Below are 22,411 nucleotides of genomic sequence, written 5' to 3' on the forward strand. Positions count from 1 at the left end.
AAGCCCTGTGTGACATTGAAACTGTAGACGAGGGAGGCCGCAGCCACACGATTGATCCAGCTTAGCCTTGCTGCTATCTCATTACTGCTCGGCGTCTGCTTCGTGTGCTCAAATTACCACAGACACGCACACAGAAACGAGAACATGAGTGTTTTCTTCAAAATGGTCTTTATTAGAGAAAAAAAACCCTTCAGAATTTAAATATATCTTCAATACATTCATATTAAGAGGTTTAGGAGGGTTTTAAGGCTAGCGAGCCAAAAGGGCACAAGATGGTCGTGTCCGTAACCTCTTGGGGGTTTTTTTGGTACATTTTAATTTTCTTACAAAATTGTGGCAAGGGAAAAGAGAAAAGTTAAAAATACAATCTGCTCCTGTGATTTATTCTCTCGTTTAGACAAGCAGAAGACTCCACCAAGGTTTTAAAGGGGGGGGGGGGGGGGGGAAATGCATTACTGATGCCACTTGTAAAGTTTTATAACAAAGCAGGCTTGAGTTATTTTGCCAGCACAGAGCAGTTTGTAACTTATAAAGCCTGAAAGCATTTTATGGAAGAATATCAACACAGACTAACGCTCCATAATAAAAGATTTGAAAATAGAACCTTTCTGAGTAAAGTGATAGCTTAATAAATATGAAGCAATATACTCGCGTCAAAAAACAAATCCTTGATATAGTGTATTGAAAAAAACAATTGGATGGTTGAATGGAATGTATTGTTATACAGTATTGTTTTATTATATACTGCTCAAAAAAATAAAGGGAGCACGTAAACAGCACAATGTAACACCCAGTGTTTTTTTTTTTTTTTTGGAGCAGTTGATAAACTCCTCACAGTGGGCCACATCATATGCTTTGGTGAACCATTGACGTTTCTTCAACAGTGTAGGAGTGGTCAACGAATTTTAATCGTATTCCATATGAAAAGTATCATTGATGCAAATCATCCAAACACAAACTTGAGACATTTGGGTAAATCTAGCTTAATTTAAAGAGCAGCATGCCTGACGTGTAATTGTGAGTGCTGTCTTTTTTTTCTTTTTTTGGGGGTTTTCCCCAAATATAGCAGTGCCTTGAGATACAAGTCATCTGACCCATGTTTTAAATTAGGAGCCACCGTTCCTTATTTGCCGTTTTTTGCTTTGACTGCATGGCCGCGTCTGTATTATCCTGCTGCCAGGTGGCAAAGGCATGCACACAAGGAGCAGCCCAATGATCATGGAATTGATGAGAAAATAAAAAAAGGGGCAAAAATTCTTTCATTTCTTGAGCTTCATTTTAGTCATGATATTGCTGTATGTTTTTATAAAGCAAAATATTCGAGTGGGATTTCTCTGATGTTTGTTGTTTTTTTTTCGGGGGGGGGGCTGGATGGAATTGATGACATTCCAATTATTTCAAAGGTTTTGAGTTACAAGCGTGGTCAAGAAACTAATTGAACTTGTAAATCAAGGCACGACTGTAAAAGGCAAATCGATGCAACTATATTATCAAGTAAATGCTCATAACAACAGAGAATGGCCATCTTTCAAGTTGTCCCAACAAACGTTTGAGGCTTTTATAGAGACGTTACAGAATGTTTTGGACACGCGCATTCACACACAAAAAAATAATTTTTAAAAAACAATAACACACTTAAGTGACAAATGTCTTGTTACAGTCTTTATGATTTTTGGCTTTCAGCATCTAACATCCACGCAGTATAGCGCATATATATTATTACTCTGCTCTTAATTTGGACTTTTTAAATTAAACACATTAAACACAAACACTTTGCGGCGTGATGATTGAGGTCACGCTTTGAGTTTTGCCACACTGCCCATAAATCACTAATCTATTCCTTAACCCCCCCCCCCCTACACACACAGACACACATGCACATTTTTTTTGGACTTTAGAGCGCATGGACGGGGTCTCAGGAAACTCCAACTTGAGCGACAAATTTGCAGACTTAGTAAGTGATTGAAAAAAAATCCAGACAAAAAGAATGAAGTGTTAAATATGCCGGAAAAAAAACATGAAACACACATTGGCCTTATCTTGTCATCTTGAAAGCACTGCTTTAACAAAGACTTTTTTTTGTAAATATTACTTCCCCGCCCCTGCAGTCGAGCGGTTTGAGTGGTAACGTTATGACTGCTTGTTAAAACACAGCAGTCAGAGCTCGGGACAAGGCAGCTGTGTACGCATTCATTTGTAGATAAAAGACAAAATAGTTGTCATCGGAGTATATGACAAACATTTACAAAAGAATGCACCGCGCTGCTCTAGAGTCAGGCGTGGCCGGCATGTTGTGTACAAAGGAGGACGGAGAGTTTAGGTTTTCTTTCCCCCCAACCCAGAGTCAGAAGTGCCGTTTTGCCTCCTCCCGCGGTGGTCACGCGTCTGACCTGATTGGCACGAAACCCTGAAATGTGGCCACCGCCGCTGCGTCTGTTCACTGCCGAGCCTTCAGTTGCTTGTAAGAGATGGTTGCCACAGCTGCAGCCTGAGAGAAAGAAAAAAAAAAAGAAAACAATGTGGTAAATGTATGCACCATCAAAGGAAAAGCACACAAAAAAAAAACCAAAACGAGAAAGACAAAATACAATCACACAAAAAGCCATCGCAGAGAAATAACACAGCAACCAGAAGCACAGAAAAATTAGGGAAGCAATTCTCTTGATTGAAGGAAGTTCTGTGACACAAAGAAGCGGCAGAAGTGTTCACACTGTACTTAAGTAGAAGCACAGATAATTGCGTAAAGACCTTGAGTCTGGTTATATCATACAAGTACCAAGTCAAATCCTTTACTCAACTCATTCACTTCCATGGACCTTTCAATTCATCAACTGGAATCTAACCGTTTACTGCCGCCAAAGCATATTTGTCAAGTTATGTTTTTGAAAGGTAGGCATCGAATGAGGATTTCACCCATCTTGACTGTGAAATTAAAGTTTTCAAAGTTACCCCTAATCCTAACTGTAACCTTAACCCCTAACCCCCACCGTAACGCCTAACCCGGGGGTTGGTAACACGCGGCTCCAGACACATTTGTTTTTTTGTCCGATATGACTCTTTCAAATTTTTGGGTTGCCGACCCCTGGCCTAACCCTAACCTAAGGCCTAATCGCTAACGCTAACCACTAACCCAAACCGTAATCCCTAACCTATAACCCTACCCGCTAAACCCTAACCCTGACCCTAAACCCTCACAAGTAACGCTAACCCCGTAACCTTAACCCAAACCCAACTCTCACACGAACCCTAAACTCTAACACATTAACCCAAACCCTACGCCTTACCACTAACCCCAATTGTGACCCTGGGCCTAACCCAACCCGAACCCCTACCCTCTTCGCCTAACCCCCTAAACATAACTCTCACTACCTAAACACAAATCCAAAACCCTGGCCATAACCATAACCACAACCCTAAAAAAAAAATCTCAACCAGTCAAAACTTGGTTGATTTGACCAATTTGTCCCTTTTTGTGTTTTGTCAACCGCATGGATTGGGAAAAAAAAAGTTGATGATTCTATTTTTATCATGTAAGGGGGTAAAAATCGCAGCTGTCCTTTTCAAACGTGGGGAACTTCTCAGAGAAGTGAAAATCTACTTAAGTACAGTCCAAGTGTTTGGACGTGGTTCCTTCTCACCACGGCAAACAGTGAATAGAACTCTTTTTGTCCTTTTGCTTTACCTGGATGTGCACAGGAGGTCACCGTCGGGCAGCTAGTTGGGGAACAGAAATGGGGGTTAAGCGCCTGATGCCATTGTTCAGCAGCACATTCAAAAGTGGCGGTCACACACTTGGCTCTCACAACAGAATATGGTCCAAACACATACGCACTCATATACACACACACGCACACACAAAAAACAAAACATCATGACAACTATGAACAAAATGGCTACAAGCTCCAATGTTCACATTGCAAGAGAGAATAGGTGGAAGTTCGCAGCTTCCGAGGGAAGCGTGACATAGGATGTTGCTCGTATCGTTGTGCAAAAATGTTGCCAAAAATACCACTCGACAGTTTGGCAGCCATTTTAACCTCCTGCAATATGAACATTTTGGACACTGAAAACCCAAAGTGTTAAGAGTAGTTAGTCACCAGAACACCCCCACTCCTTAAAATGTGGTCATCCCGGTTCTTTTCACAAGTGTTTTAATTCATCAGCTTTGATGTTATCAGAATTAGGTTTCGACTTTTGTTCATACCGTTTGGATATTGAACACTTGTAACTGGTTGTTGCTCAAGTCAAAATAAGAAAACAGACTAGAAAATGAATCTTTTGTCAAACACAGTTTGAGATCATTTCATTTGTTCCGCGACCCTGCTTGCAACTCAAAACATTCATATTTCAAATCCTCCATCCCATTGAACAGACTCAAAGTGCCATTCATCCGTTTTAAAGCCCCCCCCCCCCCAAAAACAACAACAACAACAAATACGCAACCTGTAAAGAAAATATCAACAAAACAAATAAAATGTAAATAAAATTGTTGCTCGCAAGTCACAAATGTCTGACCAATGGCTCCTTAAGATGGTCCACCAAAAATAAATACAGAATGCAATAGGGTTAGCAATTTTTGATTGTGAAAAGAACCACGATGAGTACTGTAGCCACGGGTAATTCTTAAAATCATGTGACATTTGCACCGTGCCCATCTCATGGATTCTGCCCGAGGTTGACACCAACAATGAAGGCATCGTTCCTTCATTGTTAGTCCACATGACCACGTCACAGCACATCAACAGCAAATACACAATCGCACTGACGGGTGTGGAAACCCAACAACGTTGGCATCATCATCACACTCAAGAGAAACATTTCGATTTTTTTTTTTTAAAGCGGGTGCTGAGGGGTGAGAGCGGGTAGGCATCAAAAGGGAGGCTGAAAGGAGCAATTTGGTCAAAAGAGATGATTTTTGCAACCACTTGCATACGTCTTGTTGAAGAATTTTAACAAATTTGCTCGAAATAATGCATCTCTTCAGCCAACCGATATCAACTTTCACAACAAAGCCACACACCACGTCTTGTTTGGGGTTGGGTGCCTAGTAAGACTAAGTTAGGAGCCGGGACTGTGGAGACATCAGCTGCCGGGGGCTTGAGTTGGGAGCCAGTCTTAGATTGGCTTCGAAGGCCCAGGAGCGGACTGGTACCTGTTTAAATGACCGTATTGGACTCATCTGTAAAGGTTCTCATGAGCAGGGGCCTGGTTGACGACAGCGGGGACGGGACAGCCCCCACATTCGACTCAACTGGATTCCTCTAGAAGGGTGAGGCAAGAGGACACCATTGACGTAACTAAGCTGGCAAGCATATGAGGGGAAATCGGGGACCTACTTCAGGATGACCTCAAATACCCATTATTGAAAGACTTTTTTTTTTTGGGCACACAAGCCAAAGTGAAATGCTCCGACATACACGAGTTGAAATCCGTTGACACACCATGCTGAAATGCACTTCTAAACTAAAAATGAACATTTTCGTTAGTGCGACGAGAGAATTTCAGCAATGTGAGAGCACTTCAGTATTGTGTCTAAGCCCCAAAACTGAAGGAAAAACTTCTTGAATCATACAGTATTTCCATTTTTCACTCATGAAGGGTTCGGTGAATGTGATTATGAACTGGTTGGGTTCGGTACCTCTAACAAGGTTAAGAACCACTGCACTGGAGTAAGTGTTTTTGGTTAGTGTATGTGAGCGAAATTATTTTTCCTTTGGTGCGTTTTTGTGAATGAGAGTGTTTTCGTGGTGTTTGCGTGAATGTGTGCGTGCGTTTCACAACTGTATCAGCGAGAGAAAAAAATCTGCTACATACAAGAGCGTTTTCGGAGAATGAGGCTTTCACCGGCGTATGTATGAGCGTTCCACCTGTGAATGTGAGCCCGAAACAATTTGGTTTGGGAATGAAGGAAAGCCTTTCTGTAGTGGGTATAAAGAGATGATCCTGAATCACGTCCCTCATGGCCCCTCACACAAGCACACGCACAAACACAGAGACAGACATTGTCTTCATCGGTCTTATGATTGCTGTCAGACACAAGCGGTAAAAATACACAAAAAGACGATACGGCGAGACACGTGAACATGGAAAAATTGCCTTTTTCAACAGGAAACCAGAATAGTAAATACAGTAACTGTTCCTAAGTTGCTTACCTTAGTTCAAGCTTACATTTTTGACTGATGTGGTTAGAATGTAGCTACTAAGACATTGAGCATGACATTGAATATATTTTGCTCCAGCCCCTAATGTACCAGGAGTGGGCAAAATTTGGACATTTTGAAAAGAATAAAAATGATGACTTTTGAGCACAAATGTTGGCCCACCCTTGCCCTGCAGCGCACAAACATACACACGCATAGACACACAGACTGCAGTGGCCAGAAGGGGGATTGCGGTGCATGTCCTTTATGTGGTTGCCAACTTGAGCCTCATGCAGACTTGGATGCTCAGACGTGCTGAACCGACCCCACTGCGCTGAACATGCGGCAGCAGCAGACACAGCTGGGAGGACACAAACGGCTGACTGACACGACCGCACGCAGAATAATGAAAGACTCGACGAGCTGGATGTTTTTTTGTTGTTGTCGTTTTGGCCATAGACTCTTCAGTCATCGTCCGCACTGCTCCTCCAACATCAAGTACTGAAATCAAGGTTTGAACCTGCTGGCTGATTCAATACATCGCTTTCCTCATTCGTTTTTATGTGGAGGGTGAGAAAGATGACTACAGTGGGGAAAGGAATGAAAAGTGCAGACACAGAAAGAACAGGGAGACTTCAACGCTAACAGAAAGAGAAAGAGACCTCAGTCACTCCAAGAGAAGCTGTGAGTGCTAGCGGTCTGCGACAACATGAAGATAGTAGAAGTCCCCGAGGAAGGAAGGCGGTGCTTCATCTTAAAGGAGACCAGGGGGGGTCCACGGTGGAAGCGAGAGCAGGGAAAGTGAAGCAGAGTGAATAGAAAGTGTCAAGTGTGAATAGCAGTTCAAGTGGAGCAAATTAGTATCAAGAGATATTAAGCAGTCGGAGCCTACATTAGAAATCGAGGGTTCTACAACATACTGTATATGCTCATGAGCCACAATATTTCACACCTGCACAATTGCGAATATTTCGGTGAAGTTATTTATCTAAAAAGGCAAAGTCAGCAATAAACGCAGGAATAACAACATCGGGGAACAGATTCTTTTGGTGGATTAGGTCTGACAACTGTTTTTAACTCATTTTTGGGTGCAAAAACAACACTGATCTCTGTATCGTCACGTTTTTCAACTGTGGGGTTCCTTTTGTCCCAAACTATATGAAATAAATGTCTGTATGTAAATAAAACACTAAGATGGAATAGGTACATTCTTTGAAAACATCAACAACCCAAAAAAAAAGCATAAAATGACATTTGTTAACAGTAAGATTGAGAGAAACGTGAACACTAACCCACTTAATCTAAACGATGTTATGATTTCCATTTGCAGATATTGACCTGTTGGGAGCTGCACACACCTCTCACTGCTTTGTCTCAATTGTGATGGCATAAACAATCATAATAAACTGGCAAATCTTACAAAGATAATCGGTGGAATTGTGCTTATTTGGCCAGTTTTAGTTTTAATCAGCATAATCTAAGGACATTTTTTTAATTGGTCCCCACAGTATAATTTTTGGGACTTTTTTTCTATGGGCAGAATTTTGGATGTCGCTCTTACTGTATGTGATTAGGAGAGAGTTTGCTCGCCTTTATAGAGTCGAGGCACATTTTTTACAAAAGGGAAATCCCCCAGTACAGTACTAAACATAAGTGTCACAAAAAAAATATATATATATATACACACACACACACACACACACACACACTATATCATGATGTGCTTGTTTGAATTCATCACAAATTTACTTGGTGTGAAAAGTAGCCGTGACTAGTTGAATGCAAAGTGAGTTTTCTTCTGTATTGAACAGACCTTCTGCCTGTCATTATAGGTCATTGACACAGATAGATGAAGAAAGATACAATACTTGTAGTAAATTAATAATGTATATTTTAGACCATATAAGTGCAAATGGATCATTTCCCACTTGATGAAGTCTCAGGTTGGGAATATTACGGGTGTACCCAACTTTGTGTCTCGTTCGAATTTCTTTAAATAGCCAGTCGACAAGACTAGCATGTTCACAAAAGAAACTAAACATGCCGCATCATGTGTCTCAAATGTGGTTAAATCCAACAGTAAGAAGACAGCGAGACTGAGCAGGTTTAGTGTTTAAAAAAAAGTGGGGTGTGGTGGGGCAGGCCAAGTGTTTGCATGTATACACGTGTGCGTGAGTAAGCGCTACCTGCTGAGTAAATGGGGTGAAGGGCTTGCGGACGACGGCCAGAAGGATCTCTGGCAGGAGGCTGAGCACGATGAGGAGGATGATGACCAACCAGGCTGACAATGAACTCAGCATGGTGGCAAACACAAAATACATACGCTGCTGCCTCAGGAAGGGCCTGTGGGAGGGCAGAGGACACAAATGTTGACACCTCGCTGAGAGACACAACGAGCCAGATCATCTGTTTACCCACCAAATAATTCCCCCCCAGAAGAAGCTGAAAAGCACGTAAAAGGCAAGCGAGCCCCATATTACAAAGTGATTGATCCATGTCCAGTGCCGTGTGTCCAGAGCAAGCTAAGGGGAAGACCGCAGACAAAACAACAAGCTGAAATATGTTAGCACTTTCCTGCTAAACATCTTCGGTGTATGTTATTCATTACAGCAAGGATTCACCTTTAGTGTGACAGTGAAGACGAGGACAGTGAATACGATTGTGCCATATGACCAGTTCCCATAAACCTGGATGCAAAGAGAAACAGAGCACGTGAGCTCAGAATCACAGAGTACAGCAAAGCCGTCCGGGGAGCCGAAAACAAACCTGGCCGTCATCTTGCAGGGCCGAATTTCGAAACAAACATCGGACACCGAAGAAGAAGACCAAACCGTGGAAGACCCCCAGTAACGTCCAGTAGAGGAAGGGCCTCCATCGCAACATGGCATTCTTGCGAATCTCTCTTAACAAAACAAAAACACCAGAAACAATTCACTAAAATGATAACGGCGGCATTTTATATATTCTCTGCTTGGACGTACTTTTAATGCATTCACAGATCCATTTGCTCAGACCATAGCATGGTCCGATTAAAGTAAAACTAGCCAATGGAAAATTAAATAATAGACCAGGTGGACTAGTGCAAATGAAATGTTTGTAAGTGCAAAAGCCAGTACACAGCAAATAAAGGACACAATAACAACATTTGGCACTTGTCACATCACCGACTTTGCCTGGTGTGATGTTTTTTTGAGTGACTATGGATTACTGGAAAAACAAATACTTGTTCTTTGCACACACATGGAAAAAAAAGAAAGAAAAAAACCCTCCCCTCTATGAACCTTTAAGTAGGTAAAAGTAAATCCCTGCAACTCTGCAGATCTGGGAAGATTCGAGGATCTTACCTGTAGAGAGGAGCATTGCTCAGCAGAGCCTGGATGCTGATGTGCTGCTCCAAGAGGCTGTAAGCCAGGATGGGCATAGAGGTGAAGCAGATGTTGTACATCGTCAGATAGGCTGCATCATAGAGGGGCTGGGGAGGATGGGAAGTGAATGCGGAAAGAGGTTGGGAAGGGACGGACAGGGGCAACCAGGGGTTAATATCACGGAGTGGACAAAACTAGCACACACGCATACGCTCATCAAACTTAAACGCTACATTTGTCAACTTTACGACTCCACAACAATGTACAAGTGTGATGGCAACTCGCTATTCTCAGAGGGTTAAGTTGAGGAAGCAGAGCCACTTTCAGAAACAGAGGAGATTGCTGAATGAAATTAGTTTGTCAACTCAATTGATTAAAATAGTTCTTTCTGAGAACATCCTGTTTGAAGCATCACAAATGGCAAGGTACTACTGATCCATTGTTAGGTGTCGTCTTGGTCCCATGTCAAAATGTGAAAAGCATGATGAGGACGACTGTTTTTAAACACCAGCTCTAATTGAACCAGGACATTGATTGGACGTTTGAAGATTCAAACGCCCGTTGTGAATTTTGCCGTTAACTCATTCAGCACCAGCCACTTCTGGACCAAGTCTGAAAAGACGTTTAAAAACGTCTTTGGGAGTGAAAGAGGTAAGCTCCCCATTAAAGAACAGCAACTTGTGAGGAAAGGACTGAAACGTTTAAACTGTTGGACATGTGCATTCAAAAGCTTAGAGAAGGTCACATTAAGTTCACCTCTAAAGGTTTGAATGCATTTTAGGCTCGCCCCAAAATTTCACCTGAAATACAAATATCTCTAACTTTAACAGGTTCTACTGCCACAATGCTTCTAGGCCAGACAATTCTACAATGCTAATATGGTGGATGCAATCTAGCAACAAAGTTCAGACATCTGAGGGCAAGAACAAAGGGTCAATCTGGGGGGGAAAATGGGGTGGAGTGAGCTTTTGAGCCACGTTAGACGATGACTCGGTTTTTAAACCTTGAAAGATATCATGGCATACTCACCTGCTGGGAATGGCCGCAGAAGAACTGGTACAAAAACTGAGGTAAGATGAAGCACAAGTTCTGTGGGAAAGTGGATGGAGATGATCTCAAAAGTGTGGTCTCTGTATGTATGGCGCAAATCAAGTGTTTTTGCTCTGCTACCTTGTAGAAGAAATACTGCACTAAATGTGCAATGCGAACATAGTACAGATGCCCGTGGGCCAGCAGGAGTTTCTTCAGGTGCTTGAGTTTGGGGATGGCGTAGTCACTGTTCCTCACCGCCTGTCGACCCTCTTTACCCTTGATTCCTGAAATATCAAGAAGGAATCATGAGGCGAAGACTTTCAACTCACAGTACTTGCGTTCTTTACCACATTTAGCGCAGGAGATTTCTCACCAATGCCAACGTGAGCTTCCAAAATCATGCTGACGTCATTGGCACCATCACCAATGGAGAGGGTAATCGGGCTGCCTTTCGAGTTCTTCACCAGTTTTACTATCTGAAGAGAAGAATGAGGCACCGAAAGAGAAACGTGAAAGAAATAATTCTGTTTTATAAGTGAACCTTTTTTTTTTCCTTTAAGGGAAGCGCAGTGAAATAAGTTATCCAGGGGTGAATGGCTCTTTGTCTAATGTGCCCTGCGATTGACTGGATATAGAGAATGAATGAATGAATATATTTTTCTGACCTGGGCTTTTTGCAATGGAGCCATGCGGCAGCACAGCACGGCGGTACAGTTTTGACAAATCTGCAGGAAGAGGGTCCTGTAGTGGCTGGAGTTGGAATCAGTGGAGTTAAGCACCATTGATAGAGTGGCTCCATCAATAATAAAACCATATTCATGGCTGGTAACCGACCAGTTCCTGTTTGAAGAAAACAGTCAGGATTTCAGCACTGGTGTACACAGTTCCCATTTTGGTTCAGTATTTTACAACTGCCTCCTCAAAGTAACTTCAACACAGCAATATCTAAATCACTGGCAACAAAAGTGAGCATACAACAATGTGGAAAATGTGCAAAATGGGCCCATCTTGTCTCTCCATTGTCCGTGTTACTAGTTTATGGGGCTCAGGTGTGAATGGGGTTAAGATGTGTTAAATTTGGTGTTATCATTCTCTTTCTTAATAATAGTTGAATGTCGAGTTATTCTGAGGTGCCAGTAAAGCGGGACAATCTTCAGTGTTATCCCATAAAAACTAAGAATTGACAACAGAAAAATTGACAACAAGATGGGTGTACTCATTTTTGTGAGCTACGAGACATGACAAAGGTTAAGACACCAACCCGCCAAGGCCATTTTCGACATCCTGCACCGCCTTCTTGTGATACTCAAGTAAGAGCTCGTGCAGCCGTTCCTCGCGCTTCCGACCTCCTTCTTCAAGAGTGCGCACCGTTAGCTCCAACAACTCAGTGGTCATCTGAAACAAGCGACAGGCAAAACAGGTAGACTTTGCCGTCTCCATTTTGTCTCCCGTTAGGACCCAGATCTTAATGCCGGCCCCCTGCAGAGCCTGCATAGTTTCTGCGGCCTCTTCTTGAAGTCTGCAAAGAAAGAATTTGCTTCATTAACAAAATCAAACCTCCAAGACTTCAAAATCGAACTGTTACGTTCCTGTTTTGCACTATCAACACATTTTCACTACTTTTATCTCACCACAAAAATTCTAAAAAACGGATCACTTATTTCAGCATTTGGACATGTTAAATTGGATCAGCGTTAAAGTAGTCACTGATGCGATGCAAAATTTGGCGGAACTTCGTTTGACCTTTTTCTGACCTTGCATTCACATGCTCAAATTTGATTTTTTTCATCAAATTTTTAAAATATATATTATATAAAGAATGTATTAATGTTGAAATGTCCAAGGATGTCAACTACTAAGTTTCTCTGTTGCAACCAGCTGATGATTCTCAGTGACACTAAGATCAGTGGTCCCTGTCCTCAGACAACATCCTGTTTCAAGATTGTTGATCAATTAGTAGCTCACTTGGTCTAATGCTAACAAAATAAGAACAGAAAATGGAGAGGATTTTGTTTAAATACCAATTCCAGTGGAGCCTGAGATGTATTCATGGATCAAATGCCTGTTATGAATTTAATTCAGTGTTAAAGAACAGAGTGTTGTGGGAAAAGCACTTAAAGACTGAACAGTTAAGAAATTCGCATTAAAAAGTTTGTGGAAGGTCAAATTAAGTTGACCTGTAAAGACAGTGATGCATTTCAAGTTAATTAATAGAGTTATCACTGAAAAGCACAATATTCCCTTTTCGTAGTAGTACAAATACTCCATGTGAACCACCAGATGGCAGTATCATCTAACAAGACAACAACGAGGTGGCAATGTCCTGAGGGAGATAACAGGCGAGACACAGCATTTTCACGACGTTAAAAGTTCACACAAAAGGAAAAAAAAAGCCGGGGGGGGGGGGGGGGGGGGGAGAGCGACACACCCACCGATCTTCAACAGCAGTCGCCCCGATGAGACTCATGCCCGTCTCCACCTCGTTATAAACAGCCATGAGCTTCTCCTCTCTGCCCTGCAGAGCCAGCCTAGCTTCCCTCAGGTCCGCGTCCACCCGGGCATACTCCGCTGTGCCAAGTAGTTTGTAAGCCACACACAGTGTTCTGTAGCCCTCCTGCAACAACAACAACAACAAAAAAAACACACCGTGTTCAAAGCAGCCTTGCATAAATCTGTCGTGAAATGATTGGAGTGATAAGCAAGGACGTGTTATTCGCCCCACCTTTGCATTCCGCTCCACGTGCACACGTATCGGTTCCACTTCCTCCTGTCTGACGCGAGGAAAAATGGAGGAGTCTGCTCCCTTGCAGAAGAGCACAATATCACCTGTAGGACATTGATAAAAACAAGAGCAGAGGGTTCAGGAATTGCTACTTGGTGGAAAATAAATCAAATTCAAAATGAAAAGTTTCTCATTCACCTGATTTGCATTTGACAATTACACTCATTCGTCTTCTCACTGGGTCAAAATTCAACACATGAAGCAGGTCATAGCTGAAAAGAGAAAAATCAATGTTCCAATGAGCACATTTATTGTTTTGTTTTTTTTAATTAAATGAACCAACTTACACTTCAATTTCATGGCTCCTGTTGAGGATTTTCATGGCTTTACTTTCCAGACCCAGAAATGTGAAGCCATACCTGCAGGTGGAGACAAACGTTGTTGTGACAACTTTCCATATCTGGTCAGTGAAAAAAAAAAACAAATCTAGCAGCTTGCCCCTTACCTCATGGCACCTTTGACCAGAGCAACCTCATCAGGGGAGGATGCTATGAAGCCCCTCTCATCCAGAGGGACACCGAGTACGATGGCATCCACCTGGTCGGCCATCCTGCCGGCTTGGACCTGCCTCGGCTCGGGGGACTCTTTCACCTGGACCGTGTGGCAAAGACAAAGGGCGCGCAGAAACAGCTCCTCGCGTTCCTAGCAACACAAACACATGAAATAATTATGATCCCTCCATTTTCCAAACCGCTCATCCTTACTTGGGTATTATTTAGGCAAAATTGTATGTATTTATGATGTATTTCTGATAAACAATCACAGGAAACAGCATTAGGGGCTATTTAGTGCAGTCTTACGCCAAAGCAAATTACAACACAAAAACGTATATTTTTTTTTAAAGACCTTGTAATGTCAATTCAGACATTTGTTTTTCCAAATACATTTTATAATTGATGAAACATGCAAAGACTGAGAACTATAAACTCAGATGTGGGGGGGAGGGGGGGGGCTTCATTTTTGGATAGTCCACTGGTGTGGCTGCCTTAGCGTGCCTCATTAAGGCATGAGCCTGCACACATCTAGGAGAGAAGGTGGAAAAATGCAGTAAAAGAAAAAAAAAGTTTTAATTTAAACGCCGATGTAACATGTTGACTGGGGCTTTGCACAGGCCTGGCTGCTTTAGAGCACCCCGTTTTGATGTCAAAAAGTTCCTCTGCGACCTGGTGGGTTATATTTCAGTCACGGGAGGTTTTAAGTGGATACATTGTCACAGCTCCAACATGCAGTAATGTGGAGGCACAAAAAAGACGTTAAGATGAAGGCGCATCCATTTTGAGAAGTATTTGATTAACAAACAGATTAAAATTATTTTCACTTTCCAGTGACTTCATTTGCGCTCTATACTGCTGCGGCTTCTTGAGCTTCCACTGGGAACTTAACCCAGTTAAGTTAACCCAGTTAACCCTTAACCCGTGGGAACTTCCACGGGTTAAGGTCACAAAAGTCAACTCGTTTGCAGCCCCAGTGTCATATACAGTAGCTGGTGATTAGTTCAAGCTCAAGATTTGCGCCGGCCAATTGTCCCTCAGACTTCTTCATATCAATATACATGTTATCGTACCGCAGTCCATAAAGTGCTTTCCGGCTCTCGTACCACAAACACTTGAGTGCTGAATACATATGCTGACATGGCAAGTAGACTGTATGTGGGTGACCTGTGAAGGGCCTTCCGGGGCACTGAGTGATATCGCAGCCATATGTTGACGCATACATGGATTTTTTTTTCCTGTGTATAACAGATGGGGCGACGCCACCAAACACCTACTCTGCCAGCTTTTTCCTTCAGACTGTTCACGGGCCCATCTGTGGCACAAAATCCGTCTACTTCAGAGTCCACGTCTCGGTGCTTGTACTGGAATCCATCGATGCAGCACTCAATGAACTCCATGTTATTCTGAGTGAGGGTCCCTGTCTTGTCTGTGAAGACATACTCCACCTGGGAAGAAAAAAAAATCTGCATTGTCAAAGTCACTTAAAGGTGTTGTCAATTTGAACAGTCAGACCGAGTGAGAAAGTAACACTGCATTGATCATTAACCTTGCACACAGCATTAACTTTGCATCTCTGTCATCTCAATCACCGGGCAAATCTAAATGCCAATGGCAACTGACGGCAATTAAAAGTGCCATAAAACTAAATAAGTCAAAATGACACCGACTGCTTGGGGTTACTTATTAGCATTTAAAAGTACATCTGTTGTAATTAGACGGGCGATCACATTCTGTCAGATCATCTTTCATCGTTTCATAGAAGAATTTAATCGTACTTTACGGGCCTCTTATTTAGTTACACCTGCACAATCTATCAGCTTTAACTCTTGCCTTAAAAAAAATAAAAAATAAGCACTGAATTATATACTGGCCAACGACACGGCTGTTATGCAAGTTATTTTCATTTTCCATTTCAAAATGTGCTATACTCGCATGGTTTGTTTGGGTGGGAGAATACATGTTGATGAAAAATGGGTAAACACAGGTGCATGTAAAAAAAGAATTACACCTGCCCGGGAGATGATAGCCCTACGTATGTAATCTAAAACCAATCATCTCTGTCAATACTGACCTGTCCCAGTTCCTCATTGAGATCGGAGGTGTTGACGAGCGCCCCCTCCTTGATTTCAGGGTCAAAAAAGTCCTTGTCCCAGGTGATGAAAAAGGACCCCAAAAACTTTTGCATTTCAACTGTCACGTACATGGACACGGGAATGATGAAGTTGAAGAGCACCATGAATGACAGGAAGTCAGTGAACATCTTTAGATACTAGTGAGAGAAGAGAAAAATCAGACATCATAAATCTTACTTTCGTGTTCCTGTAATGCTGCGGTAATAAACCACGATTTTTCGATTGAAATGTTAAGTTGATTACCGCAGAGGGTTAACAGTCAATGAAATGGGCAATTTCACAGTGTCGGTCTGCGATGCACTTTTCACACTGCATAATTTTATTAAAGCGGATCAGTAAAGGGTGACGCTTGTAAAATAAGATTAAAAATATGGTGCAGGAAGCTGTTGCCTTAGACGTTACAACAACACTCCTGTGTATGCCATACACAATCTAAAGCACTGCTCTCATGCCGGGTAGACCTATCTTTCAACTTACCAGATTGGTGTCCCTCACTTTCTGGGTTTTCTCATTGTACCAAGGCTCATCCTGCCCAGGCTTGCTTTGCCACACATACTTGAGCGTTGTGCAGACCAGAGCCTTGCTCACCAAAATGCAAAGGTACACCAAAAGGAAGGCATTGATGGACCTGAGAGTGAAGACATGAAAATGCGCGGGTTGCCTAAAAGCTTGGCATCACACGTGGGCAAACATACTGGCACCTTGGTGTAAACTTACTTCTCCACAGCAGAGCGTTTCTGAGACTTGCCCTGATAATTGAGAGCCATTTTGGTCTCCATGCCAGTGTAAATGGCAACACCTTAAAGAACACATGCAGAAAATTCGCTACATTTTGTTACTTTTGTTGTTAGTAAAACAGAATGCAAGTGATAGTAGACTCACCGCAGACTTTCTCAGTATTCTTTAAAGTTGCCCCTTTAAGCAGCAAGTTCTCCGGACCCAAAGACCTGCACAGGATCTCATCGGTTAAAGTGAAACAGGGGCAGAGAGTTCCGCATTCTTCTCATTTTATAGAGAATTCCATTCTTCTCATTTTATTTATTCGAAACCGTGGGAGCCCAGCTGGCATTGTCTCTAAACAGTGCAGGGACCGTGGGCCATATGACTGCAATCTGGGCATTCACGGAGAGACACTGGCATTTGTTTAAACAGCCACGACAAAGGCAGCCAGTGATCAACATGTACAGTACGGCAATGCTTTGGAGGGAGTCTCTGAATCCGAGCCAGTCCCTTTTAATTTTACCAGTGCACTACTACTACTATCAAGGATCAATAGAAGAATGATTTGCTGGTGATGCAAACGGGTGCTTAAGCAAACTGTGTTTTGATTACCGGTAGGTTCTTGCTTAAAAGTCAGCCTGGCGGACTATAATGAGTGCTCTCACCTCACTGCAGGCTCTTGATTGCTTTTGTAGATGTGCATACGGCCGACAAACCTGGCAGAAAAATGCACACGCATTAATGACTTGCTGAGCAGAAGTACAGACGTGGACAAAATTTTGGGTTTCCTTCCGTGAACGAGAGAAAAGCCGACATCTATCACTAATCAACTTGAAACTGAAGAAAGTAGTAAGAAAAAAAATGCTTTTAAAACTCAATGAGTGGGATTCATTTGCACCTGGCACAAGTTCATGACACTTAGCAAAGCAGCCCCAGAAAAAAAAAAGATCTGCGCCTGCTGTTGGTTTCAAAATAGGTACAGTTCTTTTCTTTGAGCACAAGGCACATGCAGAATTGTAAGTACCATTTTGTTAAAGAAGGGAAAAAAACCCAATAGTAATTTAAAAACATTGTCCCAGATGTATTATGACATGTCAAATATGTATTCCAACAAATTCCTCATTACTTTCAAGTTATTTACGTAACGATTACGGGATAGCAATGCTCAATTCCTCAGACTTTTTCCAGGTTATTTCGTGATCATTGTGGGTTTTTATTTCAAAAAGGATATCAGAATATTGTCCACGTCTGGTAAAAAGCATTTTGATATCGGAGATTAATCCTTTTGGTTTAACCATAAAAACTGGAATTGAAATGATTCTGCACTTTTCAACAACCACGGGCAATGCAGACTCATAGGGTGAATCGATTGAAGTCACTTGATGAATACCTACTTATAAAGGTCAGGCTGGGGCTGTTCACACTCCAAAGTGGCACTGAGGGATTCCAGATCCTTCTCTATGTCTGGAACAGTGTAGTGTGTCTGGAGATGAGGAAGAGATTGAGTGTCATTAATATGGCACAAATGAAACAAGCATCAATACACACTGGCATGAAGGAAAGCAACTAAGAAGAATATGAATATACATCCTCCTTTTCACACGATTCTTTTTTTTCATATTGTCGCTGTCCTGTAAAAAAGCCGATCTCCATTTTTGTAATTTTAAAAATGTTTACGTTAATGAGGTGTCCGCGTTTCGACCATCAGCTAAACGTAAAAACAGTGAAGCAGTTTCACTCCACGTTCTTTGGCCACACGGTGACTTACTGAGCAGTCACACTCAGGAAACAAGCACAAATAGCTTGAGTGTCACATATAAATTGGCCAGCGCTTGGCCAAAGAAAGCAGAGTCAAGCTAAAATTCTCAATGGTTAATGACATATTCCATTAGTGATTAATTAAGTGAGTAATGTAAAACTGTAGTTATTCTCTATACTATAGATTTTGTGTAGATGCCTGGAACGGATTAATGGCTTTACATTATTTCTTGTTGGAAGTATTGCTTTGGTTTTCGTACAATTTCGGTTTCATCAGACTCTCCGGAAAGGAGAATTCATTTAAAAACAGAGGTTCCACTGTACTGTATTAAGTTACAGTTCCCTATTTCATCACAGGAGTCCCCTTAATCTATCCGCCTGAAAACAGTTCCACTTACTTTATGGTTGGATTCACCATCCAGACTAGCAGTGGTAACAAAACAGGTGTCGTCATCCCGGCTGGATCGAAGCAGGATTAAATCACAAGGAAAGGTCTCCTCTTCCTCTACCTCCAAAACATCTCCCACCTAAACAAAGAGAGAGCTTTTTGGCCACCACACCACATCTGATAAATGGCTGCATATCCATCTTGAATATCCCTGACATTATTGTTGCCCTTATTAGATTAATTTACAAAAATACTTGCAGACAACATCCTAGACACACTCTTCACCATAAAAGTGAAATATGTTTTCTGTTTATCAGTCAGCGCATGTCCTAACATCTCTTCCAGAACTACACCTGATGGGAAATCGCTCTTTCTCAGGAGGCTAGCGGGGATCCTGCAAGCTACCTTGATCTTCTCGCTCTCCTTCCGTAGCCTCAGACCGTTTTCGAGCACAGTCACAGGGTACTTGTTCACCTCATTGTCAGCCTTGTGTCTTAGCCAGTCTTCATAGCCCTATAGGGGATGCAAGTCAGCATGACGCATTTGGATTTCTACGTCAAAGAAATGCGCAGTGTTTTTCTCAACAAGCACATCGGAATTGAGGAATAAAGAAAGGTGCACTTAGCATTTAGTAGTTTCATTGTTATGTGCATCAGGTGCAAAGGAGCGCTTGCAGAGACTAGAGTGGGTGCATTTAAAAACTACCGGTACTCATGGATAGAGATGGAGACGAATGGGGTGCTGCAGCGATAAAGAAGGTGAAGAGGCGAATCCGAAGGTGAGCCAAGGCAGGGGCAGAGCCAGAAAGAAGGATTACAGGGAAAGGTGAAAGGCATGTGATGATCTCAGGTGGTTGAAATAAAGGTGAGACATTGAAATAAACTAAATTACATAGAGCAGTCTAATTGGGGGGGGGGGGGGGGCATGCTGTACTAAGAACATACGCAGAGATAAATCAATGAAATACAGTATATAGTATATACTAGGGCGGCAACTAGCGGTTATTTGAGTAATCAATTAATTGATGAATCGGATAAAAAAGTATAACATGTTTCAACTTAAACACACTTTTACACGGCACTGTAGCTTGACGAGACAGTTGACGAAAAAGGGTCAGCCAGAATGTCACATTGTTTCCTTCAATGCCATACTAAAAGCCCTGCAGCTTTATCAGTGGGCCACATAACATTTACAGAAGGAAGTCCGCCCACTGTTGTGCATTTCAAAGCCTCAGCAGTAGACCAACTAAAAAGTCAGTCGTGAGACAATACATCAGAAGAGGGGACGCAAGCAGCAACAAAGGCAGAGTTACGCTCATTGAAAAGTTCCCTGTGGTCTTTCCTTCAGAGGCCCACTTTGTGTCTTGCCTAATCAGACAGAATTCAACAGCAGTACGTAATTACAAAGTCCAGGAGAGAATTAGTCATGTACATTTCAAGAAGAAGGACAAATGGAGACTTGTTATAATGAGGAGGAAGTCAATGATGAGATGAGAAGTCTTATGAGGAAAAGATTATATTATGTATTATTATGTGTGTTACACAATGCTCGGTAGGCAAGATCCTACCTGCTTGATCGCTGTCACTGTAATCACAAAACATAAGGGTAGGCCGCTGGTGACTGGACTGGTGGGGGTGTCCACTATCACCTAGTGAAAAAAAAAATAAAGATCAAAAGTGTACTACATTTCTAACCTTCACATTGCAAAGATAACGGCTTGCTTTGAATCAGCACAGTGCGGAGTTGTTCAGCAGCAGATGCGTATTGGTGGGAGAAATGAGTGAGGAAGTGGTTTGGTGGGGCAGGCCCTCTTCCAGTAAATGCAGGGTGTAGTCTGTGTCTTGGCCACGGGACTATTACTCCCCTGAATCGTGGATCAGTCAGAAACACTGGAGGAACAGATGTTTTGTACAAACTGGCTTACTCTGTCAGCGCCATCATGCCGGCCCAAAACATTGTCAGACTTGCATTACCAGTTTCATGTCCGTGCACAAAAGCTGAAGCATGAGAGTTTTTTATGATGGAGTTTTAGAATTTGAAGCAGTAATCGGTTAATCCCCCAGCACCACCTGACCAAAGCTTGCTGCTAAAACCACCCAACTGGCCTTCTATAACAATCATGAGATTTACACTGGAATTTATGATCCTGGTCTCTCTCACTAATCCGGAACACAATCACCTGTAAAAGCAGGACTAATAGTGGGGTACAAACAACCACACAGATTTTAAAAATGTGATACACGTGAGATGCACCAGCACAGAATTCCCACATATGACCTTGTGCCGTAGTCACAAGACTGACCTGTGAGAGGCAGTGTGGTGCCATAGGGCAACCAGGGCTATGGTTTGAGTCTCCTCGAGTTTGGAGTCTAAAGAACAACAATGTGCAAAGCATAGATGTTTTTTTAATCACAAAATGCTGCCCATAAAGATGCCTGAGGACAAGGTTTGAGAGGTGAGGGAGAAACTGCACTAATATATATATATATATATATATATAATAAAATTTTTAAAAAAGATGCAGCCTTCGGTTCACATGTTTGAAAAGGAGGCATGACTGATTTGAGGAAGCTTCAGCAGAAACACCACCACGAACTGGGAACAGCATGTCCCTGTGATGCACCAGCCAGATGGTCAAACCACAGCGCAGAGAAAGAAAGAAAGAAACAAAAAAAAATGTGCGACAAAGCCTACTTTCAACACAAAAGTGGTGTTTGATTCATCAATTGTCATCTCAGTGACAAATTTAATGGCGAATATGGACTATTTAAAGCGAGCTCTGCTCCTCAAAATAGTCCATGCTGGACTATCTTCAGCACAACAAACATATTCGGAACAGGAGTATGTCAACGTCCTTTGTGGTTTGAAAAGTACCGCTAAAAATGCAAACGACATTCATTCATCGCATAAACACAAACCAGATGTTCCTCTATTAAAGAAATCAATGGCGGAGCCTTTGCAGTTCTTGCGCAAAACAGCAAGATATGTTTCCTCCTCTGCAACAAATGGAAGTCAATAAAATAACTACGTTCAGTCCTGCTGTGATCTCAGGCCAGCACAAATCTCCGCGAAGTGTGTCAGAGTGAGAGACAGACAGCAGGAACGCCCCCCCCCCCGCCCCCCATCACCACCTCCCGCCCCCGAAGTCCCAGAGAAACGTGTGTATGCATGTTTGTGTTTGCGTCTTCCTCCTTCACTTCCCACTTCACCCCACCCACCCGCTTCTTCCTTGTTCTGCTGCCTCTCGCCTCTCTTGAGCTTTCAGTGCCATGTCTCTTACTCTCTCACGGCATTCTATTCCCCATTTGATCAAATTCGTGCAAAGACACGCAGGGCTATTTTTAGGAGAGTGGTGCTTTTTTATCAGCCTGCGCCTATTTGTGGCGCTCACAATCACACAGAGGGCTTCCTGGCTGCTGACGTTCGCAGTGCAGCGCTGCAGAGAGAAGTGGGGAGGAGCGAAAGAACGAAAAAAATATGGGGGGATAGACACCAAATGGAAAAAAGAAAAGAGGAAGAGAATAAAAGAAGAGTTTGCTTGATGGCGCAGCACTTAACGTGACGCCCACCCTCACGGGGGAGTGAAAAGGTTTATTTCTG

The 22,411-nt window shown here is 42.4% G+C and overlaps 1 protein-coding gene across 11 annotated transcripts in view; it reads right to left on the minus strand.

The window, feature by feature from the left end:
- Positions 1 to 151: 151 nt before the first annotated feature.
- atp11c (ATPase phospholipid transporting 11C (ATP11C blood group)) overlaps positions 152 to 22,411 on the minus strand; it is a 45,325-nt gene continuing 23,065 nt past the window's right edge. The window contains exons 4-31 of one of the 11 annotated variants that reach the window (XR_015098051.1): positions 20,379 to 20,459; positions 19,217 to 19,324; positions 18,822 to 18,950; positions 18,060 to 18,148; positions 17,331 to 17,381; positions 16,828 to 16,892; positions 16,663 to 16,744; positions 16,423 to 16,573; positions 15,885 to 16,082; positions 15,088 to 15,258; positions 13,765 to 13,961; positions 13,607 to 13,678; positions 13,458 to 13,531; positions 13,260 to 13,363; positions 12,970 to 13,151; positions 11,799 to 12,056; positions 11,203 to 11,377; positions 10,911 to 11,013; positions 10,676 to 10,821; positions 10,535 to 10,594; positions 9,485 to 9,612; positions 8,907 to 9,042; positions 8,762 to 8,827; positions 8,559 to 8,693; positions 8,327 to 8,483; positions 6,803 to 6,893; positions 3,683 to 3,714; positions 2,373 to 2,488 (exon numbers count right to left, since the gene is read on the minus strand). Coding sequence is in view for 6 of the 11 variants with exons in the window: in XM_086101205.1 (XP_085957331.1) it covers positions 2,274 to 2,488; positions 8,327 to 8,483; positions 8,559 to 8,693; positions 8,762 to 8,827; positions 8,907 to 9,042; positions 9,485 to 9,612; positions 10,535 to 10,594; positions 10,676 to 10,821; positions 10,911 to 11,013; positions 11,203 to 11,377; positions 11,799 to 12,056; positions 12,970 to 13,151; positions 13,260 to 13,363; positions 13,458 to 13,531; positions 13,607 to 13,678; positions 13,765 to 13,961; positions 15,088 to 15,258; positions 15,885 to 16,082; positions 16,423 to 16,573; positions 16,663 to 16,744; positions 16,828 to 16,892; positions 17,331 to 17,381; positions 18,060 to 18,148; positions 18,822 to 18,950; positions 19,217 to 19,324; positions 20,379 to 20,459 (3,333 nt within the window). In the remaining 5 variants the exon portion in view is untranslated. Of the gene's footprint in view, positions 2,489 to 3,681; positions 5,262 to 6,802; positions 6,894 to 8,326; positions 8,484 to 8,558; positions 8,694 to 8,761; positions 8,828 to 8,906; positions 9,043 to 9,484; positions 9,613 to 10,534; positions 10,595 to 10,675; positions 10,822 to 10,910; positions 11,014 to 11,202; positions 11,378 to 11,798; positions 12,057 to 12,969; positions 13,152 to 13,259; positions 13,364 to 13,457; positions 13,532 to 13,606; positions 13,679 to 13,764; positions 13,962 to 15,087; positions 15,259 to 15,884; positions 16,083 to 16,422; positions 16,574 to 16,662; positions 16,745 to 16,827; positions 16,893 to 17,330; positions 17,382 to 18,059; positions 18,149 to 18,821; positions 18,951 to 19,216; positions 19,325 to 20,378; positions 20,460 to 22,411 lie in introns of those variants that run through there. The other 10 variants (XR_015098099.1, XM_086101207.1, XM_086101206.1 and 7 more) reach the window with 10 other exon arrangements.

The sequence above is a fragment of the Hippocampus guttulatus genome, chromosome 2 (genome assembly GCF_054856545.1).
Source record: "Hippocampus guttulatus isolate MCC_2025c chromosome 2, RoL_Hgut_1.0, whole genome shotgun sequence".
Classification (NCBI taxonomy): Eukaryota; Metazoa; Chordata; class Actinopteri; order Syngnathiformes; family Syngnathidae; genus Hippocampus; species Hippocampus guttulatus.